The 16797-nt window shown below is 43.4% G+C and overlaps 1 protein-coding gene across 1 annotated transcript in view; it reads left to right on the plus strand.

The window, feature by feature from the left end:
* The window catches only part of SORD (sorbitol dehydrogenase), a 31843-nt gene extending 20848 nt beyond the window's left edge, over window positions 1–10995 (plus strand). Inside the window, exons 7-9 of the mRNA XM_058156665.1 lie at window positions 1085–1260; window positions 2575–2696; window positions 5501–10995. Of these exons, the coding sequence (XP_058012648.1) occupies window positions 1085–1260; window positions 2575–2696; window positions 5501–5666 (464 nt within the window). The 3' untranslated portion in view covers window positions 5667–10995. The remainder of the gene's footprint in view (window positions 1–1084; window positions 1261–2574; window positions 2697–5500) is intronic.
* Window positions 10996–16797: the final 5802 nt, after the last annotated feature.

Genomic DNA, 16797 nt, shown 5'->3' on the forward strand with positions numbered 1-16797 from the left:
ACCGCTTCACAGTGTTTTTAAACAACCCTTTCTAAGCGGTTTACAGAGTCAGCCGCTTGCCCCCAACAATCTGGGTCCTCATTTTACCCACCTCGGAAGGATGGAAGACTGAGTTAACCTTGGGCCGGTCAGGATTGAATTCCTGGTAGAGTTAGCCTGCAATGTTGCATTCTAACAACAGGGAGGAAAGGAAGGAAGGAAGGAAGGAAGGAAGGAAGGAAGGAAGGAAGGAAGGAAGGAAGGTAGCAATAGCACTTAGACTTATGTACCGCTTCACAGTGTTTTTAAACAACCCTTTCTAAGACATTTACAGAGTCAGCCTATTGCCCCCAACAATCTGGGTCCTCATTTTACCAACCTTGGAAGGCTGGAAAGCTGAGTCAACCTTGAGCCAGTGAGAATCGAATTGCCAAATTGCTGGCAGCCAGCAGTCAGCAGAAATAGCCTGCAGTACCACACTCTAACCACGGCGTCACCACGGCTTATGAAATTATTAGAATATCTAATATATAGTTTTTACACAGGAGATTTGCACGGTGCCCCATGAATTACATATGGAGATGGGCGCCTGCATTGATGGGAAATATTGGCAACTATGTGTTCATGGACCATTGTCATAGCCAGCCAAAGTTACTTGACAAATCAACTCCCTTTGACTGTCCTCCATATTGAGTTGTCAGAATAATACTTTACAACATCTTTCTCTAGTCTTTCTGTCTCTGGTTATGTTGAGCCAACAGTTTCCAGAGATCCTGGGAAGACTGTAAAAGCCAAATTTTCCTAAATCTGGAGTGGACAACCTTCTATTGACTAGACTGCCTTCTATGCTTACTAGCAAGGCAATGGCAAGGGGTGTTGGAAGCTGTTGTCCACAATGTCACACCAAGCCTGGTTCCTTATCCTATCCTAGAGCAGTTCAGAGCAGGAAAGTATGGCTGGTAGAGGGCCATCATCAAAACTCTCGCTTTGGTCGTACCAAGAGATGCCACTCCTCTCAGATAATAATTAAATTAACCTCTTGGGATCGTATGGGTGCTTTTGTTTTTTTATGATGGCTATGAATGTTTGCTTTCTTTGCCTATAGATTTGTCTGCTCCCCGACTTGAAAAAGCTAAAGAAATCGGGGCTGATTTCACCATCCAGGTCAAGGGACAGAGCCCTGAGGTGCTGGCCGGTATGGTGGAAAACTTGTTGGGTTGTATGCCTGACATTACCTTGGAATGCACTGGGGCTGAGTCCTGCATCCAAACTGGAATCTATGTGAGTGTTTCATAGCTTAAAGGCATCAAGAATAACCTTGATTATTCAAGGAGGAGAGGAGGAGAGACTGAGGGAGATTCTAGCGAATGGCAAACCTGGATTGTTAAAGTGGTCAACATCCTATGATAGATGCACAAATACATTTTTCACGCCTAACTCAAGGTGGCACACATACATAATACCAGTGGTGGGTTTCACATTATGTTACTACCGGTTTGCCCCATGCACGCATGCTCGCTTTATGCGTGCCAATTTCCGCTACCGGTTCTGGTCAACCGATCCTAACTGGCTAAATATCACTTCTGGCTAATACCCCTTCTTCCTTCTATTTTCCCCTCACAATTTCTTTGTAGAACGCCCCGTAGATCAGAAAATCTGATACCCACATTGGAGACTTCTCTGGTGCCTTCCAATTTGGGAGGCTTGGTAGATGAACCTTCTCCGGGGTGGCCTTTCAAATCACAGAGTTTGCTTTTTGGGTGGGTTCATTGACACTCTTGCTATCGGCCTTCAAGCCCTCACGGGACACCATAACTTTCACAGGGGGGAAACAAGGTGAGAAAGTGATGATATGTTCTACGATGGCATCCTCACACAAGTGACATGGTCCTACATACCATATGTAAGTTTAATGGGATGATGGGATGTTTGATATCATTGTGGCTAATAATGTAAAAAAGATGCTGAGACTCTAGAAAGAGTGCAGAGAAGAGCAACAAAGAGGATTAGGGGACTGGAGGCTAAAACATATGAAGAACGGTTGCAGGAACTGGGTATGTCTAGTTTAATGAAAAGAAGGACCAGGGGAGACATGATAGCATTGTTCCAATATCTCAGAGACTGACACAAAGAAGAGGGAGTCAAGCTGTTCTCCAAAACACCTAAGGGCAGGACAAGAAGCAATGGGTGGAAACTGATCAAGGAGAGAAACAACCTGAAATTAAGGAGAAATTTCCTGACAATTAGAACAATGAATCAATGGAACAACTTGCCTCCAGAAATTGTGAATGCTCCAACACTGGAAGTTTTAAAGAAGAGGTTGGATAACCATTTGGCTGAAGTGGTGTAGGGTTTCCTGCCTAGGGAGGGGGTTGGAGTAGAAGACTTCCAAGGTCCCTTCCAACTCTGTTATTCTACTCTACTCTACTCTACTCTACTCTACTCTACTCTACTCTACTCTACTCTACTCTACTCTACTCTACTCTACTCTACTCTACTCTACTCTATTCTGTTCTGGTAGAAGGAAAGATAGTTCTGGTATGTTGTCTTCTGGAGAAGTTAGAAATGAGCGTGGGTCTCCTTATTTCTTTTCAGGCAACCCGTTCTGGCGGGACTCTAGTTTTGGTGGGTCTGGGCCCAGAAATGGTCACCTTGCCCATCGTGAACGCAGCAGTGCGTGAGGTGGACATCCGCGGGATATTTAGATACTGCAACACGTAAGTATTAAATCATGGGTCTAGAGGAACAAATAGAGATTTATTTTCCTCATACCTGGCCGGGGGTGGGGTAGGGGGGATGATATTTTATTGATTTTGGACACTGAATCGAGAACTGTGAAATGTTCTAAGACTTTTGTCAACTATTTTTTAAAAATTAAAATAGAACAAAACGTCAATCTTAGAAAGTTCTTGAAATCTGATAAGTTCGTCACCGTGCCTCGTAAAGAAGACAAATGAGCTCTCATTGTGTGGCAGCTATTTTGTTTTGTCCTCCAAAAATTGTGTGGCTAAGGAAATATGGTAACACCTTCGGCATTGCTTTTATCAAGAGGGTGTGGACGAGTTTGAAATGGACAGAAGGATTGTACAATAGAGATAGTTTAGGTACAGAATGTTTGGTGCTTCATCTAAAACACCATTATGCAAACATCTAATACCTTAATCCCATCTAATAATTAAAAAGAGAGGAAACAAAAATCGTAAATGTAATTTAAATATCAGTTTAATTCATTTAACTGATGTAATTTAAATACCAGTTTAATTCATTTACTTGATGTAATTTAAAATACATTCAAATACATCATACTGGGTTTTCAGTTGTAACACTTTGAAATTTCCTGATTGTTTTTGTTTTAACAGAACACAATTGCGCGCAAACCTCGACTTACGACCGCAATTGAGCCCAAAATTTTTGTTGCTAAGTGAGACAGTGAGTTGCTCAGTGAGTTTTGCCCCCATTTTACGACCTCTGTTGCCCGAGTTGTTAAGTGAATCACTGCAGTGTTTAAGAGAGTAACCCAGCTGTTTAAGTGAAACTTTGCTTGACTTTGACTTTGCTTGTGAAAAGTTTGTACAAAGTAATCACACGATCACCAGACACTGCAACCGTCATAAATATGAGTCAATTGCCAAGCGTCTGAATCTTGATCGTGGGGATTGTGATCGTGGAGACATGGCCGTGGCCGTAAATGTGAAATTCACTTTTTTCGGCTGCGTTGTATTTATTTATTTATTTATAATTAAACTTTTATACCGTCCTTCTCCCGAAGGACTCAGAGCGGTGTACAGCCATCTTAAAATACAACAAATAAATAGCAAATTTAAAAGAATTTAAAAACAAATATTAACAAGGCCATCAACTAAAACGGTCAAAGACCGACTTAAAACCCCTTAAAATACAGTTAAAATACACATTAAAATATATTTAGGCTAGTACCGCCCGATGAAATAGTAATGTCTTCAATTCCCGCTTGAATTCCCGCTTCAATTCCTGTTCAACTGTTTAGTGCAACTGTTTAGTGACTGTTCAAAGTTGTAACTTTGAACAGTCACTAAATGAACTTTTGTACCTGTATATTTGTATTTAGAAGGTGAAGTCATCTCTGATCTTCGATGGGTCTTGGAAATCTCTTTCTAAAAATAATCCTGGGATCTGGTTAAAAGAGAAAAACAGGAGTTAGAACTCCTAAAATTACAAGAGAAAGGTTAATTTTATTATTAGAGTTGATTACTGTAACTTGGGGACGTGGTGGCTCAGTGGCTAAGATGCTGAGCTTGTTGATCGAAAGGTCGGCAGTTCGGCAGTTCGAATCCCTAGTGCCGCACAACTGAGTGAGCTCCAGTTACTTGTCCCAGCTTCTGTCAACCTAGCAGTTCGAAAGCAGGTAAAAAATGCAAGTAGAAAAATAGGGACCACCTTTGGTGGGAAGGTAATGGCGTTCCGTACGCCTTTGGCGTTGAGTCATGCCGGCCACATGAACAGGGAGACGTCTTTGGACAGCTCTGGCTGTTCGGCTTTGAAACGGAGATGAGCACCGCCCCCTAGAGTCAGGAACGACTAGCACATATGTGCAAGGGGAACCTTTACCTTTACTGTAACTTATTAATTTTGATTGATTTTGATTTGTATTAACAATTAATATGTATTAATATTATGGGGGAAAAGCACTATCATTTCGAGATTACTATTAGAGAATGCCATTATTACTATTACCATGCTGAATATTCCTCAAAAGAATTGTAACCAGACAACACACTGCCGACCTGGATTTTGAACATGTTACTCTTTCTATTTATATTAATAAAATAATAATAATTTTTTTAAAAAAAAGTCCTTGCCACAATCAGCTGTTCAAAATCTTGGGTATTTTGGATAAGAATTTGGTGGATTATTCAAAATGTACTGAAGAAGAAGATAAAGTTCCTGCCACAATTTTTCCTTTTGGGAATTATAACGGATTGTACAGGGATTGAGACTAAACTGATTCTGAATTTAATAACAGCAGCAAGACTGTTGATTGGACAATACTGGAAGAAAGAAGAGGTACCTACAATAGAAGAATGGATACTGAAAGTCATTAATTTGGCTGAGATGGCTAAAATCTCAGCTTTTTTAAAAGACAATACGCAGGAAAGATATTTAATTGAATGGAAAAAAATGGATTGATTATCTACAAAACAGATATCAGATTAAGAAATATCAGATTGCCTTTGAATAATTAGGAAGTTATTTTATGTAATGGGGAGGGGGTTGGGAGATGAAAAGCTTTGGATGAGGTTAATTGGATTGGAAGGGAAAATTTTATTCTATGTTTGGTTTATGTATAACAATACCTTGTGATTGACCCGGGAAGCCGGAGGGGGGGGGGAAGGGAGGGGGGAAAGGGGTTTTCTGGGAGGGAGGGGGGAAAAAAAGGGGGAAAAATGTTTTTGTTTTTTTAAAACTTTTTCAATTTTAAAAAAAAAATCTTGGGTATGTGTGCAATTCCTTTTTTTTTTTTTGTCTTTTGCTTTCTTCGCAGGTGGCCGATGGCGATCGCGATGCTCGCATCGAAAAAAATCCATGTGCAGCCACTGGTGACCCACCGTTTCCCTTTGGAAAAGGCAATGGAAGCATTTGAGGCAACCAAGAAAGGGATTGGGATAAAAATTATGCTGAAATGTGACCCAAATGATCAGAATCCCTAAAAAACAAAACAAAAAACAACCACCACCAAGTCCTTGTATCCCATTCTACTTTCCTGTTAGGGAGAATTAAATCTTCATGAGAAGAAAATATGAACAAAGTGAATCAGAGCCTTAAACTGATGAGAATGTAGAGCCCCCATCAAGGAAACAAATGTTATGCAAATTATTTGGAAACTTGAACCTAAAAGGAAGAGACCTTGAAGTCGGATGACTAAATGACCTCTGTCATTACAAGTGAAATGTGTCCTTGGAACCAGAGCAGAACTGTAAAATTAAGTCTCCGTGTTTAATTTTCAGCACAGCGCAGCTCTCTAGGCAATGGTGAAATCCAATTTTTTTTTTAATATGGTTCTGTGGGTGTGGCTTGGTGGGCGTGGTGTGGCTTGGTGGGCGTGGCTTGGTGGGCGTGGTACGGCTTGGTGGGTGTGGCTTGGTGGGCATGGCAGGGGAAGGATACTGCAAAATCCCCATTCCACTCCTGGGGGAAGGATATTGCAAAGTCTCCATTCCCCCCCCTACTCTGGGGCCAGCCAGAAGTGGCATTTGCCAGTTCTCCAAACTACTCAAAATTTCCGCTACCGGTTCTCCAGAACCTGCTGGATTTTACCCCTGTTTCTGGGTCTGAAAGGCATCAGGGGGAGGGCAGGACTTCCTAGGTGAGACATCAGGACTGAAGATTCCAACTTGGCATTCTCATGGATGTGTGTCGTCTATCAGGATCCGTTCAGAAGTTGAAACACCAGTCCTTCGTGATTGTTCCGATCCACTTCTTGCAGACTTTGAAGCTGCTACACACTTTTTCCATCCTTTCAGAAGTTCCTGCAGGAGTTAGTATCAAGTTCTATCCAGACCGATTTACATGAAGGCATGGCTACCTACAAACATCTGCTGGGAATTTTGGATTATCATCTTGTAAGATCGTCTAAAGTGTGAATGAATGGCACAGAAAGTAGGGCTATCAATTCTCCATCCCATCTGAAGAAATCTTCCTTCCTTCTTTCCTTTCCTTCCTTCCTTTCCTTCCTTCCTTCCTTCCTTCCTTCCTTCCTTCCTTCCTTCCTTCCTTCACCCCCTAATTCTTCCTTCGCTCCCCCTCTAATCCATCCATCCATCCATCCATCCATTCTTCCTTCCTTCCTTCCTTCCTTCCTTCCTTCCTTCCTTCCTTCCTTCCTTCCTTCCTTCCTTCCTTCCTTCCTTCCTTCCTTCCTTCTTTCTCTCCCTCTCCCCCGATCCTTCATTCACTCCCCCTCTAATCCATCCTTCCTTCCTTCCCTCCCTCCCTTTCCCCATAATCCTCCCCCTCTAATCTTCCCTCCCTCCTTCCCTCCCTTTCTCCTTCCTTCCTTCCTTCCTTTTCTGATACAACGGCAAGGGATGCTAGAAACCTGCTGCAGTTCCATCCTCCTACCTCCGTATCTCCTGGAGGCTATTGAGGTCATGGGTTATTAGTTACCACTAGTTCCTTGAACAATGTCATTACTATACCTTTTCTAGCCCTAACTGCTTTATGGATGTTTATTTGTGCATCTATGTGGAAAGAGAATCCTGATTGCTCCACTGGTCAGTTCCTCTGCAAATACAACTATTGTACTGGAACATCCTGGTTTTGTAACCCACAGAGATGGCTTTGCCTCTCACTGTTAGAACAAGAACTACTTCCTTCAGCGGTGGGTTGCCCCCGGTTCGGACTGGTTCCCAAGAACCGGTAGCAAAACTGGTGGGAGACTCCGCTCACTGACACGTGACATCATCAGGAAGCTTCTGCGCATGCACAGAAGCGTGCTAGGGTGGTTCCATTGGGAACTGATAGTCAAGGTAAATAGAATCCACCCCTGACTTGTAAATCCATACCCTCCTTGTGGGATGTAGAGACATTTTTTTAAAAAATAGGCAGTGGTCAGGCCGAGGTCCAGATGGCACATGTATCTCTGGGCTGAGATTGGTTCTGTCACCTAAGGCGCTGTCTTGTAGCAGTCATTTCTTCGCTGCCATGACAGTTTCAGCGGTTGGAATGCAGGTGAATAGGGAAGTCACATCACAGGAAACCATGGTCTCATCCGGGTCCAGTTTTAGACTCCAAACCTTGCTGGCAAAGTCCTGTGAATTGTTGATGTGATGGGTGGTGTTGCCAACCAGAGGAGCTAATAAGGTGGTTGGATGTTTTGCAATGTTGTAAATGACAGAGTTGATGCACATGCAATGACACCAAGCTGGCAGGAATAGCCAACACTCCAGAAGATAGGCTCAAGTTACAGAAAGATCTTGACAGACTTGAACATTGGGCGCTATCTAACAAAATGAAATTCAACAGTGAAAAAAGTAAGGTTCTACATTTAGGCCAAAAAAAACAAAATGCACCAGTACCGTATATGTGGTACCTTGCTCAATAGTAGTACCTGTGAGAGGGATCTTGGAGTCCTAGTGGATAACCATTTAGATATGAGCCAGCAGTGTGCAGCAGCTGTTAAAAAAGCCAACACAGTTCTGGGCTGCATAAACAGAGGGATAGAATCAAGATCACGTGAAGTGTTAGTACCACTTTATAATGCCTTGGTAAGGCCACACTTGGAATATTGCATCCAGTTTTGGTCTCCACGATGTAAAAAAGATGTTGAGACTCTAGAAAGAGTGCAGAGAAGAGCAACAAAGATGATTAGGGGACTGGAGGCTAAAACATATGAAGAACGGTTGCAGGAACTGGGTATGTCTAGTTTAACAAAAAGAAGGACTAGGGGAGACATGATAGCAGTGTTCCAGTATCTCAGGGGCTGCCACAAAAAAGAGGGAGTCGGGCTATTCTCCAAAGCACCTGAGGTTAGAACAAGAAGCAATGGGTGGAAACTGATCAAAGAAAGAAGCAACTTAGAACTAAGGAGAAATTTCCTGACAGTTAGAACAATTAATAAGTGGAACGACTTGCCTGCAGAAGTTGTGAATGCTCCAACACTGGAAATTTTTAAGAAAATGTTGGATAACCATCTGACTGAGATGGTGTAGGGTTTCCTGCCTGGGCAGGGGGTTGGACTAGAAGGCCTCCAAGGTCCCTTCCAACTCTGTTGTTATGTTATGTTACGTTACATGCCACAAAGACACAATGCCACACCTGCTTGTGGCATGTAGACGAGTGGTCCAGGTGGAGAACTTTAATTTGGAAGGGCAAAAGTTGCTGTTGGACCATTGGCCCCAGAGGTGGGATTCACTTACCTTCCCTACCGGTTTGCAAATGTGAGGGTGTGTGTGTTCGCGCTCGCTTTGCTGACATGCGCCACCTCTGCGCATGCACAGTAGTCACACGTTACATCCAGGCGAGTGGGCAGAGCCTCCCGCAGTCACGGAAACCGGCTCACGCGATCTGGACCGAACCGGCTGCATCCCACCACCGATTGACACTCCTCACGCCCGGGGTCTTCCCTAGGAGGTGAATATGGAAACTTCCAGGGAGAACTTTCACAAATTTGGTGCGTCAAATTTGTTCTTCCTATGTGACGTTGCCTGAGCAAATAAAAGGAGAACGCTTCTGTTGAAAAGTCTGTTGAAATGGCTGAAAAGTCTTTCACGGGTTGATTTCTCTGAAAGCTGATTGGGAAATTCAAGGAAATAAAATGCTTTCCGCCCTCCCCCTACCATTTTATTCCTCTGTCATTTGAGGTGCTGTTTACCTCTGTGTAAGGGTGGGGCAGTCCTGCTTGCGATAACCCCAATTTCAGCAGTATTTGCAGATAGTCAAGAGTTTCTAACTGAAACGTTGAAAGGCAAGGCATCAATATTTCCAATTTATTTTTCCCCTCCTGAAAGCCAGGCTTCTATAAAATACACACTGCTGTGTGTTTATTCGACCATAACAACATTCCTCTTTATTCCAACAAAGGGTGCTTAGAACTATAGAATAAGTCCGTTAATAAGAATAACAGGGTTGGAGGGGGACCTTGGAGGTCTTTTAGTCCAACCCCCTGCTCAGGCAGGAAACCCTATACCGGGGGTCAGCAACCTGCGGCTCTGGAGCCGCGTGTGGCTCTTTCACCCCACTGCTGTGGCTCCGTCACTCAAAATATGTGTCACAAGGAAACAGAAGGTTTAATTCAACTACATACGCTAGTTTTGTGGCCGCCCAAGAAATAGTCAGGCACGGGAAGGGTTTTTGTGGCTCCCCGTGTTTTGTTTTCCGTGGGAAATGGGTCCAGATGGCTCTTTGAGTGTTTAAGGCTGCAGTCCCCTGGCCTATACCATTTCAGACAAATGCCTGTCCAGTCTCTTCTTAAAAGCTTCCAGTGTTGGAGCTCCCACAACTTCTGGAGGCAAATTTTTGCACTGATTCATTGTTCTCACAGCCAGGAAATTTCTGCCTAATTCCAGGTTGCTTCACTCCTTGGTTAAATTCCACCCATTGCTTCTTGTTCTGCCTTCAGGGGCTTTGGAGAAGAGGTTGACCTCCTCTTCTCTGTGGCAACTCCTTAGATCAGCGGTTCTCAACCTGTGGGTCAGGACCCCGTTGGGGGTTGAATGACGATTTGCCAGGGATCGCCTAAGATCATCAAAAATAGGGGAAGTATACTTGCGAGTCGAAGAATCGCGCTCCAATGGTTGACTCCACAAGCTAGCTGCAGGCTCTTCAAATTGCTAGCCGAATTCGGCTTCAGGCGCGATGAATTAAAAAAAGAGAGAAATCTTTGCTCTGATGTCTCCCTCTCAAGCCAGCTGCAATCAATCCCAATCGCTAGCCTAATCTGGCTTCAGGCGCGATAAACTTGATAGGGGAGGAGTCTCCGCTTTAATGCCTCCGTCCTCAAGGCAATCGCAAGCAGTTCAGATCGCTAGCCAATACGGCTTCAGGCGCGATAAATTCAAAACGAAAATAATTTTACAGTTGGGATCGCCACATCATGGGGAATTGTATTAAAAAGGTTGCCACATCGTTGGGAATTGTATTAAAGGGGTCGCAGCACTATAAAGGTTGAGAACCACTGGCTTAGATATTAGAACACTGCTATCTTGTCACCCCCCTAGTCCTTCTTCTCATTAAACTAGACATATATAAGGTATATACTTTACCTGACTCTGTGGTCTCTTCCCATAATCCTAAACGTTTTATCCAAAAACTTTCTACTATTGACCTCACCCCATTCCTAAGAGGACCATAAGGGGCGTGCATAAGCGCACAAACGTGCCTACCGTTCCTGTCCTATTTTTTTTTTCTTTTCTTCTTTCTATATATATGCTTATACCTCCTTATATTTACCCATATATGTGTTTATTTACTATATAATCTTTTTGTATGATACCTACATATATTGTTGTGACAAAATAAAATAAATAAATAAATAAATAAAAATAAATAAAAAGTATATTTATCTATTCTTTGTACCCTGCACAGTTATTTAGCAGGGGAGGAAGAAGAGTTTATCAGCGACTGTGGGTTGAGACACAGGATTTCTGCTGGGGTGGGGTGGGGAGAGGGGCATGTCTGGATCACTTCATCCTTTTTTGGTGGCATCTCTTAACAGGATTAGAGAAGTTGAAAAGCACCCAATGACACCCTTCCAACTGGGAAATGAGCCACATAATCTGCAGGTTGACAATAGCTCCATTCTAGACCTGCGTTGATTAGTATTTCAGTTCGTGCCTATATTTAAGCTGCTTGGTTTGGTCATTTTTAAAGCCTTAAATCTGTGGTCAAAATCACCTAGGATGGGCCTCTGTCTGGTTTTGAGTATCTAAGGCAGTGCTTCTCCTTTGATGATGGGTGAACTTCCACACAACTTCAAGTGGCCAAGATTGGGAAACGCTTCTAAGGAAACGCTAGAATCTTGGCACACAACCCTACATTCTTTGGTGAAGATATGTGGACTTTATTGCCAACTTCATACCTCTTCAAGGAGTCAAGATGGGGAAACCCCGTTCTAAGGAAAACCCCGTATTCATTAATGAAGATAGCAATAAGCAATAGCACTTATATACCTCTTCACAGTGTTTACAGCCCTCTCTAAGCGGTTTACAGAGTCAGCCTATTGCCCCCAACCAGGGGTGAAATCCAGCAGGTTCTGACAGATTCGGGAGAACCGGTAGCAGAAATTTTGAGTAGTTTGGAGAACCGGCAAATACCACCTCTGGCTGGCCCCGGAGTGGGGTGGGAATGGAAACTTTGGAATATCCTTTCTTCCCTCCCCTCCGGAGTGGGGAGGGAATGGGGATTTTGCAGTATCCTTCCCCTGCCATGCCCACCAAGCCACGCTCACCGAACCACACCACGCCCACCAAACCACGCCCACAGAACCAGTAGTAAAAAAATTTAAATTTCACCACTCCCCTCAACCATCTGGATCTTCATTTTATCGACCTCGGAAGGATGGAAGGCTGAATCAAACCTTGAGCCTGGTGAGATTCGAACTGCTGAACTTCTGGCAGTCGGCAGTCAGCAGAAGTAGCTGCAGTACTTCATTCTAAATATGGTTCTTAATGGGTGTACTTCAATGCCAATTCCACACAACTAAGGGGCCAAGCTCAGGAACCACTGTTCTAAAGAAATACTAGAATCTGGGCAAAATCTTCCATTCCTTAGTGAAGATATGTGGACTTTAATGATGACTTCACACCTCTTCAAGGAGTCAAGATCAGGAAACCCTGTTTTAAGGAAACACTAGAACCTTGATTACATTTGCAAGGTCAACATTGGAGTTCCTCAGTAGTTCAGAGATGTCCTAGTTTTGTTCTTCATCGTTCTGAGCAGAATCCTGGCCCTGAAAAGAAAGAAGGGTTGGGTACAAGGCAATGCTCCTCTGCAGTTGCAGTTGTTGAAAAATCTAGCCCAGCAAGATAACTTGGAGGCCATCTCATTCAGGCTGCTAAGTCTTGAAGGGATCCTCCCACCCCCTTTGTCTAAAGTTGCTTCAGTGTTGGACTTTGACAATTTCTTGTAAAGCCACCAATTTCCTTGTTGACTTTTCTTAAAGAATAAAAAGGGCCTTTAAAAATGCAAGCGGGAAATTGTGCAATCAGCTTGCAACTTGGCACGGGTGGTGGGTGTCCTCCAGAGCTTCTAAATTTCCAGGGGAAGACTTGCCTGAGGTCAACCAGGAAACTTCCATGCCTAGGTTTTAAGGTTATGAATAAACGATTGGACCCATTAATATATGTTTCCTTTACTGCTGTTCTTGTTTGCCTTATTAGACGGATGTGTCCCTTCCCACGAGGGCTGGAACCCACAAACGATGCTTAGATCTTATCTATCCAAAACATGGTTATTACTCACAGTGCCTCGCCAGGGATCCATTTTGCAAAACTGGAAAGTGCAAATTTGAGCACAAGTGTTTATGCCCTGTGTTTTTCTCTCTTGTTATACATAACATTTCCACTTCAGAAAAAAAAAACAAAATCCAGAGAGCTAAACTTGCTAACAAATCTGCAATACATTGTTGTGGTTTATATCACACTACTAGGTGGCAGGCACTATTAGGAGAAGGGTTTTTTTTAAAAAAAAAAAAACTTCGCACACATATCTCAGGTGGTCGGTAGCTGTGAGGCTCAGAAAATAAGTAGGCAGTTTATACAAGTGGCTTAGGAATTTAGCAAATCTGTAGACGGCTGGCTCTGTTTAGTTCTCTGTTCAGCCTCAGAAAACCATATCCTCCATATGTGTTGTTCTTGTTGTTATTATTATTGTTTCTTTTATTCATTAAAAATGACACTCAGTCAACTGATCATTTAAAAATGTGTCACAAATACCATTGACTGGTGCTAATGGTTGATATGGGTTGCTGCCAGTGTCCTAGGTATCAACCAAGTATCTTCTTAAAATATATGATGTTCCGAGTAGCACAGTTTTTACAGTGTTATTGCAGGAAGCTGCAATTTCTTGATGTGATTTGTAAAATTTTTGGACATGGTACCAAGTGCCCCGATGACAATGGGTATCACTGTTACATGTTTCATCCATAATTGCGTAGTTTCGATGGCTAGGTCGTGATATTTCATGATTTTTTTCCAGTTCTTTTTCTTCGACTCTGGAGAAGGCCCTTCTTCTGGGTCCCACAAGGTGTATCTCCCTCGGGGATGGGACCCGCAGCATTCCTTGCCTCCCCGTTCTGATGGGTCAGGTAGATGTGACCGACAAGAGATGGTCCCTCAGATCACCTGGTCCCAAGCCATGAAGGGCTTTAAAGGTGACAACCAGCACCTTGAATTGTACCTGGAAGCAAATTGGCAGCCAACGCAGCTCCTGCAGGAGAGGTGATACAAGTGCACACCACAAAACCATGCAGGCCACTGCATTTTGCACCAACCGGAGCTTCCGGATGCTCTTATGGAACAGGAGTATATATTTTTTGAGTGTTCAAATTTTTCTGCTGGGAGATTGAGGTATGAGGTGTGTAACAGCATACAATTGATGCAAACACAAGTCAACTCTCAAGCAACCTTCTGTATACATGGAATCCTTGACTTACAACCATATTGGTTTTGTGACCAAAGTTTAGGACAATTAATGCAGTGGTGAAATCTAATTTTTTTTTGCTACCGGTTCTGTGGCCATGGCTTGGGGGGGGGAGGGGCGTGGTGTGGCTTGGTGGGCGTGGCAGAGGAAGGATACTGCAAAATGCCCATTCCCCTCCCCACTCCTGGGGGAAGGATATTGCAAAATCTCCATTCCCACCCCACTCTGGGACCAGCCAGAGGTGGTATTTACCGGTTCTCCGAACTGCTCAAAATTTCCACTACCGGTTCTCCAGAACCTGTCAGAACCTGCTGGATTTCACCCCTGAATTAATGTAATCAAAACTCTGTTGCTTAGTAACTGGCATGTAATTATGATGGTTTCAGTGTCCTGGGAACGTGTAAAATCCTTTTGTGACTTTCTGACAAGCCAAGTCAATGGGGAAACCGGATTACTTCACAACTAGTTTAAGAACTGCCATGATTCACTTAACAACTATGGCAAGGAAGGTCATAAAACAGGGTGAAGCTCTCTTCATAACTGTCTTGCTTAGCAACCAACTTTTGATATTTTGAAAGCCTCACAAACACTCTTCCCAATGTTGGACAGTCTTGGAATTCAGGGTTTAGTGATCCCCTGATCCACAAGATCTCCTGATGTTTCACCAGCAATTGTGGTTAGCTGACTGAACGCCAGTCTTTCCATATTGTCCTCCCAAAATTGAACAGAACAGAATAACAGAGTTGGAAGGGACCTTGGAGGTTTTCTAGTCCAACCTCATGCCTAGGCTACACCACTTCAGACAAATGGTTATCCAACATCTTCTTAAAGACTTCCAGTGTTGGAGCATTTACAACTTCTGGAGGCAAGTTGTTCCACGGATTAATTGTCCACACTCAGGAAATTTCTCCTTAGTTCTAGGTTGCTTCTTTCCTTGATTGGTTCAAAGCGCAGGCTGCATTGGTTGCCGGTGGTCTTCCGGGTGCGCTTCAAGGTGTTGGTTATCACCTTTAAAGCGCTCCATGGCATTGGACCGGGATATTTACGGGACCGCCTGCTGCCGACAGTTACCTCCCATTGTCCGGTACGTCCAGTGCGCGCTCACAGGGAGGGCCTTCTTAGAGTGCCATCGGCTAGTCAATGTCGGCTGGTGGCCCACAGGGGAAGAGCGTTCTCTGTGGGGGCCCCGGCTCTATGGAATGGGCTGCCGGTGGGACTCCATCTCCTCCCTGATCTCCGGACCTTTAAACACGAGCTCAAGACTTTCTTTTTTCACCAAGCGGGGCTGACCTGATTGATTTTAGTATGGGGGGGGGGGGGGGGTTAGCGGGTTTTTAATAGAGTTTTAGTTTTTGAAAAATTTTAGCACATATTTTAAGTATACAGCGGTTGAATCAGAATCAGATTTTTAAACTTGTTATAGTATTTTAATTTGTTTAGGATTTCTGTCGTTTTATTGGCTGTACACCGCCCTGAGTCTTCGGAGAAGGGCGGTATAAAAATACGAATAAATAAAATAAAATAAATAAATAAATACTTCCAACATTCTAAAAGCAAAACAACCTTTTAAAAGAAGAAACACAATGATTTACTTTTCCGCAGAAATGGAAACACCTAGAAGAGAGTTTTTCCAGATGAATGACCCGGTGAGGTGTGCCAAACACGTATGCGAATTTATTGGGTCGAGCAGTATGATATATTCTGACGAATTTCATTATAAATGTTTTGCTCCAGACAAAAATAAATAAGCCCAGCCTTATTCACTGTTTTCTCTCTGATAAGTAAGAATCAATAACATCTCAATAAATGTCGCTGAACTCAATATTGACACAGAAAACGACAGTGAGGCTATCAATACCTCTGTATGCAAGTAACTCCAGCCTTCCTTATTGTAGTAAATGCTAACATTACAGAAAAGACCAAACTCTTCTCAATTGGCTTTCACAGTGCATTGATCTCACATGCATTCATAGCTTGTCAGAAAGGTCCCAACTCAGGTGAAGAATGTTGAACACCAGCAACTGCTAGTGATGATGGTTCATGCAGATGGGAAAAAGAGAAAAAAAAAAAACAGGAGGGGTGACTGTATGTCCTTGACAGGCCCTCAAAGGCATGTGGGGTGATGCTATGGAGTAGGACAGCCTGCAGCCCCAAATCATTTATGCTTCACCTACTTGTGTATCTACACCAGGCTTGAGCTGGTGCTGCTTCCCAATGGACCCCTCAGGAGGCAGTTGGGTTGGCCCTCTAAGTTGCTTTAATGGGGTTGATTGATGGATTAATCAATTCCTTTTATCTGCTTGCGGTGTGTATTTTGTTCTTAGTTGCTTTTGCCAGAGAAAAGGCAAAATATAAATTATCTCTGTTTCTTGTCCATCCATCCATCCATTAATCCATCCATCCATCCAACCATCATATCCATCCATCCATCTATTCATCCATCCATCCATCCATCCATCCATCCATCCATCCATCCATCCACAAGCATCCATCCATCCTATCCATCCATCCATCCATCCATCCATCCATCCATCCATCCATCCATCCATCCAATCATCATTCACCCATCCAAGCATCATATCCCTCCCTCCCGCCTATCCCTCCCTCCCTCCCATCCTTCCATCTATCCATCCATCTATCCATCCATCCATCCATCCATCCATCCATCCATCCATTCCATCCTCCTGGCATCAGAAAGTTCAG

Source organism: Ahaetulla prasina, chromosome 13, assembly GCF_028640845.1.
Source record: "Ahaetulla prasina isolate Xishuangbanna chromosome 13, ASM2864084v1, whole genome shotgun sequence".
Lineage (NCBI taxonomy): Eukaryota > Metazoa > Chordata > Lepidosauria > Squamata > Colubridae > Ahaetulla > Ahaetulla prasina.